General features: G+C 42.1%; 2 protein-coding genes across 4 annotated transcripts in view; one reads left to right on the top strand and one right to left on the bottom strand.

The window, feature by feature from the left end:
* The window catches only part of stambpl1 (STAM binding protein-like 1), a 15,490-nt gene extending 7,244 nt beyond the window's left edge, over positions 1-8,246 (top strand). Inside the window, exons 3-12 of the mRNA XM_061029091.1 lie at positions 1-218; positions 313-388; positions 504-599; positions 1,670-1,885; positions 2,351-2,501; positions 3,299-3,423; positions 4,290-4,427; positions 6,043-6,155; positions 6,649-6,748; positions 7,004-8,246. Of these exons, the coding sequence (XP_060885074.1) occupies positions 1-218; positions 313-388; positions 504-599; positions 1,670-1,885; positions 2,351-2,501; positions 3,299-3,423; positions 4,290-4,427; positions 6,043-6,155; positions 6,649-6,748; positions 7,004-7,060 (1,290 nt within the window). The 3' untranslated portion in view covers positions 7,061-8,246. The remainder of the gene's footprint in view (positions 219-312; positions 389-503; positions 600-1,669; positions 1,886-2,350; positions 2,502-3,298; positions 3,424-4,289; positions 4,428-6,042; positions 6,156-6,648; positions 6,749-7,003) is intronic.
* A 166-nt stretch (positions 8,247-8,412) lies between these two features.
* Positions 8,413-10,000, bottom strand: part of acta2 (actin alpha 2, smooth muscle) — a 10,630-nt gene continuing 9,042 nt past the window's right edge. The window contains exons 9-10 of one of the 3 annotated variants that reach the window (XM_061029092.1): positions 8,837-9,445; positions 8,413-8,582 (exon numbers count right to left, since the gene is read on the bottom strand). In XM_061029092.1, the coding sequence (XP_060885075.1) occupies positions 9,302-9,445 (144 nt within the window). In that variant the 3' untranslated portion in view covers positions 8,413-8,582; positions 8,837-9,301. Of the gene's footprint in view, positions 8,623-8,836; positions 9,446-10,000 lie in introns of all 3 variants that reach the window. The other 2 variants (XM_061029093.1, XM_061029094.1) reach the window with 2 other exon arrangements.

The raw sequence follows: 10,000 nt of genomic DNA on the forward strand, positions 1-10,000 counted from the left end.
AAGAAGCTAGCAGCAGAGGCTGACTACACGGACGTGTCTCTGACGGCGGCGGAGCGCGTGCGGGCGCTGGGGAAGATGGGCTACAGCGTGGAGATCAACGAGGACATCGAGCCGAGACGGTACTTCCGCTCCGGCGTGGAGATGGAGCGGATGGCGGCGGTTTACCTGGAGGAGGGCAGTCTGGAGAACGCCTACGTCCTCTACACCAAGTTCATCACGTGAGGCCGACCGGCGACCAATCGGATTTATTTCTTTATTTTATTGATTACAGACGAGAGTAAACGAGGGGATCATAACTGTGTTTGTGTTCAGGCTGTTTGTGGAGAAGCTGCCCGGTCACAGAGACTACCAGCAGTGCAGCGTCCCCGAGAAGCAGCTCATCATGAAGGTACAAAATATTCATTACAAATAAAAAGAAGTGAAAAACATCTGATTGATTCATTTGTCGTTATTTGCGCTTTTTCATTTTCATTCTTATAATTCTTTTGCGTTCGTCTCTGTAGAAACTTCAGGAAGTCGCGTTTCCTCGCAAAGACGAGTTGAAGAAACGTCTTCAGGAAAAATACAGCAGGGAACACAGCGAGTACCTCAGAGCCCAGGTGTGTGTGTGTGTGTGTGTGTGTGTGTGTGTGTGTGTGTGTGTGTGTGTGTGTGTGTGTGTGTGTGTGTGTGTGTGTGTGTGTGTGTGTGTGTGTGTGTGTGTGTGTGTGTGTGTGTGTGTGTGTGTGTCTGTGTGTCTGTGTGTCTGTGTGTCTGTGTGTGTGTGAATACGTTCCTCTTCAACATGTGTGTGAAGTTTCTTGTTCTAAATCCACTCTGATCCTGTATTTGATCATGTCTATAAACCCCTCTATTTCAGCCCTGCTCAGAACAGGCTGTTTCTGTGTCTGTACCTTTAAATATGTAAATGAGCTGTGTCTGACCACGCCCCCTCTCTGGAAGGTCTTGGGTGTACTCGGTCTTTCTGGCTCCATGTCCTATTGTTTACGGTGAGAAGGCAGACTCAGAGGGCAGAACAAACACCTAGCTGTGGGAGTGTCACCCACCTGGGGGAGGGGCTACTGCCCTTTGTGATGTCATGAAGGGAAAATCTCCAAACGGCCTGTTTGAGCACACATTTTCTGAAAAGTGGAGCAGGAAGGAGAGGATGGACTTTTCTCATCATTGGGGGGTTTGTAGACAGACTAGAGACACATGTTAGAGTTAGAGGAACATGGAGAAGTGGATTTTATAGAATATGTGACCTTTAAGAAAGTTGAGCGAAAGTAAAATGATTGAAATTATGTATCTGTTACTTTTTCCTTTATTTGTTTTAATGCTCTTCATCTATTTATCTGTTTGTAATCCTTCCTCTTCTAGTCGTCATTTATTGTTTTTATTTATTTACTGATTTATGTCTTATTCCTTTTTTAACTTTGTTTTATTTCCTCTGATGTGATGTCATCATCTTGAAGTCTTTGTATAATATTTCTTAATGTTTAGTATTATTTTATGTATTTAAGTACTTTAACTACCTTTTATCTCTTTAACTACTTTTATTTGCGTCGTTCTTATCGACCTTCTGTGTAGATTTCATTTTATAGACCTGTCTCTGTTTGTCCTGATTTTTCTGTTAAAGCATGTAACTCATTTTAAAAGTTAAGTTATTATTTTATTCCTGTTTGCTCAGAGCCAGCCCGTGGTGGTGGATGGGTGTGACCAGCAGCTGCAGCGACTCTCTCTATTGGACGATGACAGGAGGCGTTTCCTGATGTTGGAGGAGGAGAAACAACGAGTCGCCGCCCTGCGACGGATGCAGATAGAATCCGAACAGTTCAGATACTTTGAGGACCAGCTGAGGCGGCAGGAACTGGCCAATAGGAGAGAAGAGGAGGCGGAGCCAAAGGTGAGATGCAGGCAATACTGGACTACAAAACTATGACCAATAATACAACGTCAGCGCTTCTGAATACTATCGACCGTTCAAGAACCAGAAACTGTTAGATCTTGAAGAATTTAGATAATGTTAGTCGCTAAAATGCTGCGTTCAAGTTGATCTCAGAAGTCAGGAATTCCGAGTTCCCAGTCGTGTCAACCGACGACTTGGAAACTCTGAGAATCTTCAGTAGCCGAGTTCAGATCCAATATGGCTGCTACGTGCATCGAGATGGATGTTTAATATGTAACTGTTGAGTTTCTTAGCAGCTTAGTCGTCTTTTTGTGCCCGTGTGCCGCCTCTGTTACTCGCTCTAAAGACGGTACAGAGGGGGGATCGCTCGCTTTGCCCCGGGTTTGTCACATTTCCAGACTTGTAAACTGTGATGCGATACTTGTAGTGTAGTATTTGTGCAGTAACGTGTATCTCCTGCAGGCGGACAACAAAGTGCCTGAGGTGACAGACGGCTCCTGTCTGTCCAAGAAGCCAATCAGAAACAATGTTAGGACTCAAGGGGCGGATCCTAACAGGAACAGGCCGCAAGCTCCCATCAGCCAACCAGCCGCCACGCTGGCTGGAGTACACAGTAAGGACCCGATAGAACCTTAGAACCACGACCTGTATGCTGTTTGTATTTAATATACTTACATGGTGTGTGTGTGTGTGTGTGTGTGTGTGTGTGTGTGTGTGTGTGTGTGTGTGTGTGTGTGTGTGTGTTTGTCTGTGTCTGTGTGTGTGTGTGTGTGTGTGTGTGTGTGTGTGTGTGTGTGTGTGTGTGTGTGTGTCTCTGTCTCTGTGTGTGTGTGTGTGTGTATGTGTGTGTGTGTGTATGTGTGTGTGTGTGTGTGTCTCTCTGTGTGTGTGTGTGTGTGTATGTGTGTGTGTGTGTGTGTCTCTCTGTGTGTGTGTGTGTGTGTGTGTGTGTGTGTGTCTGTGTGTGTGTGTGTGTGTGTGTGTGTGTCTGTGTGTGTGTGTGTGTCTGTGTGTGTGTGTGTGTGTGTGTGTGTGTGTGTCTCTCTGTGTGTGTGTGTGTGTGTGTGTGTGTGTGTCTGTGTGTGTGTGTGTGTGTGTGTGTGTGTGTGTGTGTGTGTCTGTGTGTGTGTGTGTGTGTGTCTCTGTCTGTGTGTGTGTGTGTGTGTGTGTGTGTGTGTGTCTGTGTGTGTGTGTGTGTGTGTGTGTGTGTGTGTCTGTGTGTGTGTGTGTGTGTGTGTGTGTGTGTGTGTGTGTGTGTGTGTGTGTGTGTGTGTGTGTGTGTGTGTGTCTGTGTGTGTGTGTGTGTGTGTGTGTGTGTGTGTGTGTCTCTGTGTGTGTGTGTGTGTGTGTGTGTGTGTGTGTGTGTGTGTGTGTGTGTGTGTGTGTGTGTGTGTGTGTGTGTGTGTGTAGCTCAGAGAGTGGAGGGTCTGAGGCGGGTGGTGATTCCCAGAGATCTGACATATCGTTTCCTCCTGCTCGCCGACTCGAACACGACTCGAGGAATCGAGACTTGTGGAGTTCTCTGTGGACGACTGGTAAGACTGTTTCCTGTTTACTGACTGTTTACAACATTCACTACTCAAGTACAAATACGAGGTATTTATACTTACATGGGTATTTATTATTTATGCCACTTCTTACCGTACAACCCCAAACCTGATCACCATGTGCACACAGCTCTGGATTCTTTTGTTTGCTTGCATGTAGTTAAAGAATTGTCTTTCCTAAATCGCCTGACAATACTCTGGTGCGATATCTAAAAAATATATATAAATCATTACAGGTCTTATAAATAAATCGATTAGTTTACAAAGTATCAACATTTGAGTTGCAATTTATTTGACTATTTATTTACTAAAATAAAGTAAATAAATAATTATTTATTTACAGGTCCTGTTGGGTTCATATAGATGACATAAGTTGTAATTCTGACTTTGGCCACTGCTTCAAAATGTGGCGCTCTTCTGCTGGGGTTTGGGTTGTTGTGATGGAGTTTTTGTTTCCTAAAATTGATGCATTTTTAAACATCCGTTCACAGTACAATCTCCGTTATTTCAATGATCGTTAGTATCGAAAGTTACTTAAACTTAAAAAAACGTACAGCTATTTAGTTAGAAAGGTGCATAGGAGAGGAATGAATTCAGCACAAACTGTTGGCAAACTCCTACACACTACCTAAATTGCAGAAAAATATTGGAAATATTTGGTTACACATTCAGAAAATGTTTTTTAGCCCTTTAGGGTGTCAAGGACTTCTATTTTTGTCACCATGTTATTAAAACAGGTTACAGTATATGGTTTGATTTTGACTAGAACGATATGGAAGTATAAGAATGACAACCCAAGTGGAGATCTAATATGTTTCCCTCTCTCTGGTTTCCCCTTCTCACTTTGTCCTCAGACGCACAACGAGTTCATGTTGACCCACGTCGTCATCCCCAAACAGTCGGCCGGTCCTGATTTCTGCGACATGGAGAACGTGGAGGAACTGTTCAGTTTCCAGGACCAACAGAACCTGCTGACACTCGGCTGGATTCATGTAAGATCAACAATAAGAACAAACATGCTACACGTACGCTAAACTTCAGCTAAACACTCGTCAGGTTTGAGTCCTCGGGATGTAAGTGATGTGTTCAGGTGCATCTAACATAACTGTACATTAAACAGTGTGTCAGTCAGCTGTCAGGTGTGTGTTCACACTCTGTTATATGAATCATGGACGCATAACACCTAAATAAACACTGACACACCTGAGGTCCCCACAGAGTGAGTGAGCTGTCACTTCATGGTCCTCACATCGTTATAAAAACAAGAACACACACACACACACACACACACACAACCACTATTCATGCACACACACACACACACAACCACTAATCACACACACACACACACACACACACACAACCACTAATCATGCACACACACACACAACCACTAATCATGCACACACACACACACACACACAACCACTAATCATGCACACACACACACACACACACACACACTGACAAAATGACCTCTGTTGTACTTTTTCTACCCTTCATTTGCATGATCAAATATCACCATGGCAACAGTGCAGATGAGAAGAGTGAGAGGGGCAGAGATAGGAAACGCAGACAGAGGTCTCACTCAGCAGCAGAAATCAATGTTTTAATATTAGCTGAAATTCACATTAGATTTCTTTGACTTACACATTTTCTGACCACTTAAAAGAACATTTTATATGAACCTCATGTGTTCAAAACACAGGACATAGGAGTAAGGTTTTTTAAATGTGAAATACTTCAGTACTTTTCTCGGTACTGTGTCTAACATTTATACAATCTGTTATTTTAATGATTGATAATGTTATGATTACTGACGACTACTAAGTAAACACGATGGACTCAAAACTAAGACTCCACAGTGGCAGATTAAAGTCAGGCAGGTGTTTATTCAGTCTGGTTCGGTACATGGAGAAACCAATCCAATCAGCAAACAGATCCTTAGGAGCAGGCAAAGGTAGGGTAGGCAAACTGGTAGGACGAGGTTACTCGAGGAAAAACACAACAAACTGGCAACATGAGGAAGGACGCACGGGGAAGAAATACACAGACAATCAGGGGGAAATGAAATGTAGGTATGTTTAACCAGGGCGGGGCTGCTGGAAATGAGAGAAGCAGTACCTGGAAGACACAGATGAGGGTAAGTACCAAAATGAAACAGGAAATAACAAGAAGAAAAAAAGGATGGAGTGTCAACTACATCTATTTGCAAACACAGGTGTGTAGGAGAGGAACTGCTGCTTTCGTCTAAATTGGACAAAAATAATGACAGCGTATTTGTGAATCTGTGTGTGTGTGTGTGTCCTTGTTTTTATAACGATGTGAGGACCATGAAGTGACAGCTCACTCACTCTGTGGGGACCTCAGGTGTGTCAGTGTTTATTTAGGTGTTTGGTGTCCATGATTCATATTACATAGTGTGAGTACACACCTGACAGCTGACTGACATCGTGTCAGCCTCACACTGTTTGATGGTTTACACGGTTACATTACATAAAAGATTAGCACAGACAACCTTTAAGAGAATGGTGGTAATGAGTTCTAACGAAGTCTGACGTTATGTTTAGTGTGTTACCTTCGTCCTCTGTGTGTCTCTGTGTTCAGACTCATCCCACTCAGACGGCCTTCCTCTCCAGTGTCGACCTCCACACACACTGTTCATATCAGCTGATGCTGCCGGAGGCCATCGCCATCGTCTGCGCTCCCAAACACAACGAGTGGGTCCAGTGCACACACACACACACACACACACACACACACACACACACACACACACACACACACACACACACACACACACACACACACACACACACACACACACATACAGTATATACTATATACACACAGACTGACTCCTTTCAGCAAAATGGAACACAAATAAAGAAGAGATGTTTGTTTTTGATGATATGTTTTTTGTCAGTGAAACATTTAAACAAAATGTACACATTCTCTTTTTTGGGGGGGGGGGGGGGGGGGAGTTGTTTTTTCCTGAATGTATTTGTCTTCATTTAAGACACAGCAAGTTCTGCTGCCATGTTGTATTTTTTATCTGATGATCTAAATATGAAACGTACATCAGAGAACTGTACAGAGATTGAAACTTAAAGATAAATAACATCACAGATGTAAGAAAGATTTTTCTGTTTCATGAGGTGTCTCAGGTGGGATTTGACTTCAGATTTTTTAACCCACTCCTCTCTCTCTCAGTACTGGTGTGTTCAAGCTTACGGGCCCGGGGATGTCGGAGGTGTCTGGCTGCAGACTGAAAGGTTTCCATCCTCACTCCAAGGAGCCAGCTCTCTTTACTGTGAGAAACAGTCTGATCAGTTTGATACCACGGCAACAGAACAAAGATCCTGTACATGTCCACATTATGAAAACATGTTGGATTTGGATGCTCTCAAACTAAAACAGAGAAAATGAATATTTTCAAAATGCTGAACTGTACCTTTAAATTTATTTGATTCTTTTAAGTTTATTCACACTCGATGCTTCAACTAAAATTATTTAACCTTCTCTCTCTCTCTCTCTCTCTCTCTCCCTCTGTCTCTCGCCCTCTCAGGTGTGCAAACATGTGGTGGTGAAGGAATCAAAAATCAGCTTGTTGGACCTCAGGTGACAGACAGGGGTCGCTGTCTGTCCGTTTACTGCAAAGCTGTTTGTCCTTTGAAACTGTGAATGTGTGAGTGTGTGTGCATGTGTGTGTGTGAGCAGATGAGGGAAATTAAACTTTTTTGAAGGAAGCGTTTTAACACATTCAGTGTTCAGGTTTCTGGGCCTTTTTGTGAGATTTGTTCTACAAAATGTTTTTGTGCTTTTGTAATCAGCTCCTGGTTGTACTTTGATATAAATTTATATTTTTGCTGTTTTATTTTGCTGCATCAGAATTCTCCTGCGGTGTAAGATGTGACGTGTTTTAATGAAGAACAAATACAAAGTTTTTTGTGAAAGTTGAAGTGACGGAGTGCCTTCTTTTGGAAAAACAACACCTGAATTTAACCATGAATATTGACTTGGTGCTTTCCTGTTTTCTCCTTTGACAGAAAATCTGAGATTTTATGTAATTTTTGTTTTTATGATAATTTGTTATTTAGTCAGCATGGAGGGAGAAACCATCAGATCTTAGATTTGAGGAGACGTCAGCATTGTTTCACAGTGCAGATAGTCACACTGAACCAATCAGCTGTCGGCTTCACAGAGCCACAGACTCTAACCAACAAATAAAATTAACATATTTTCTGGAAAAATGAAAACAAGTTTCTGTTAAGTTTCCAAATTGTCACTCTTGTAATCTCAATTGAGTTTCCCGATGAAGAAAAACTCAAATCTTTATTTTCAGATTTCCTTATTTTTATTATAAATATTATAACATTCAAAGGATTGATGCCACTCCTACACACCTGTCTTATGAAGGTTAGTGCTGTGTAGGGATGCAGAAATGATTTTGTTGAACTGAGTGTTTACCCTTTACATGGACGAGTTCTCAGCTTGTGCACCAGCACGTTTCAATGTTCAGGTGTGTGCGTTTGTGTGTGTGTGTGTGTGTGTTGAAGTTGGAGCAGTGTTTTCTGGATGTCAGGCAGCATCTGAAGTTTTTGTTTTTTTAAACCCATTGCTATTTTTTTGTTAATAAAACAAAAACGCATTCACAACCTCAAAATCGTCATTTGCTTCCTCCATGTCTGTACGCCTCTCTTCTTCAGCTACTGACGTCAAACAAGAGAGGTCGAAAGCAGATAGCGCCGTATGCTTTGTAAAAAAACCAACTTTTGTCTAATCGATTAAAATTGTCCATGTTTGTGTGATTTTTAATTTTATCGCAATGTTTGTCACATCTCTAACACCTAAGTATACATATTCATTCAGGCTAACAGAAACAGAGTTTCACAGAAACTCAAGAAAAAGACTGAAGAGCGGAAAATTAAAAACTTTTTTAAGTGACTAAGAGTTAAATAACCACACACACATTGATCTTGTATGAGAGCTCTTTATTGTCTTCCTGGGGCGATCGTCTGTCTCTTCCAAGCTGTCATCACATCACACACCTGCTTCACTTCAAACATGTTCATAATGCAGACGGCACCACCTTTGACATCAAACACTGCGTGACATCATCATACACTGTGTGACATCATCATACACTGCGTGACATCATCAAACACTGTGTGACATCATCAAACACTGTGTGACATCATCATACACTGCGTGACATCAAACACTGTGTGACATCATCATACGCTGCGTGACATCATCATACACTGTGTGACATCATCATACACTGTGTGACATCATCATACGCTGCGTGACATCATCATACACTGTGTGACATCATCATACACTGCGTGACATCATCAAACACTGTGTGACATCATCAAACACTGTGTGACATCATAACTGTGTGAATGTGCTCTTCTCCCCAACGATGGAAGATAACACCAGCGGGAAACATTCAAGCTTTATTCATCAAAAATAAAAACACTTTTTTGACAAGAAACAGAACCAACATGGAGGATTTGGGGGACGGGGGGCGCAGGTGGAGCAAAGGGGGCGGTTGAGATGGAGATTTAAAGATTGGAGGTTGAGCGCCACATTCACAGTTTTAAGTGAGCAGAGGAGGACGATGTTTGAACTAAAACACAATTTACTAAAGGAAGTTCTGACCAGTTAAAATACTTTTTAAAACAGGACAGCATCACTTCTTTGTCAGGAGCAAATAGAGAGTTTTATTTTTACATGCTTCGTGCTTCTGTTTTGGTAGCTGATCTGGGCCTGGTAGCTGGTGCTCAGTGAGGGCGATGATAGGACTGTGTTGGGAGGGGGGAGGGGCTGCTGAAGAAGATGGGGACCCAGACGGACCTTTCTAGAAACACTTGCGGTGGACGATGGAGGGTCCGGCTTCGTCGTACTCCTGCTTGCTGATCCACATCTGCTGGAAGGTGGAGAGGGAGGCCAGGATGGAGCCGCCGATCCACACAGAGTACTTCCTCTCCGGGGGAGCGATGATCTGCAGGACAACATTCGAATGAAGGTGACTGTCAGTCCTATATTATATATTCAATATTATAATCATCATTAAAACAGATTTTTTTAAAAACCCGATATTTATTGGAATACTGGAGTTATGAGTTATTTTATACTTTTTTTATTTTTAACCAAAAGCTGCTTCCAGAGAAAGAGAACGAGCACTGTCTTTATGGCACAATGTGGACCACATTAGTTATTGTCATACTGTATTAGATTTTTTAAATTTGCTATGATTCTAGAAAAAATCAAACATTACTGATACCTGTTTGACACCACGGCTCCAAGAATATCATCATCATCAACTTTTATTATTAGACTCAAGGTCCATTGCAATAGAATTCCTAAGCACCCAATATTGTTTAATTTCTAGTTTTCGACTATAAAAAATTGCAGACATATTCCTGCAAACTGTCTCAATTGCACACAAAAACACTGGCAACATTTTGGTGCCGAAATATACCAAGATGCACTGAAACAATTTTTATCACAATGTGATAAGTGTTTAATGGTTTACACATATCTAAGAGAACCATCA

Source organism: Labrus mixtus, chromosome 21 (genome assembly GCF_963584025.1).
Source record: "Labrus mixtus chromosome 21, fLabMix1.1, whole genome shotgun sequence".
Classification (NCBI taxonomy): Eukaryota; Metazoa; Chordata; class Actinopteri; order Labriformes; family Labridae; genus Labrus; species Labrus mixtus.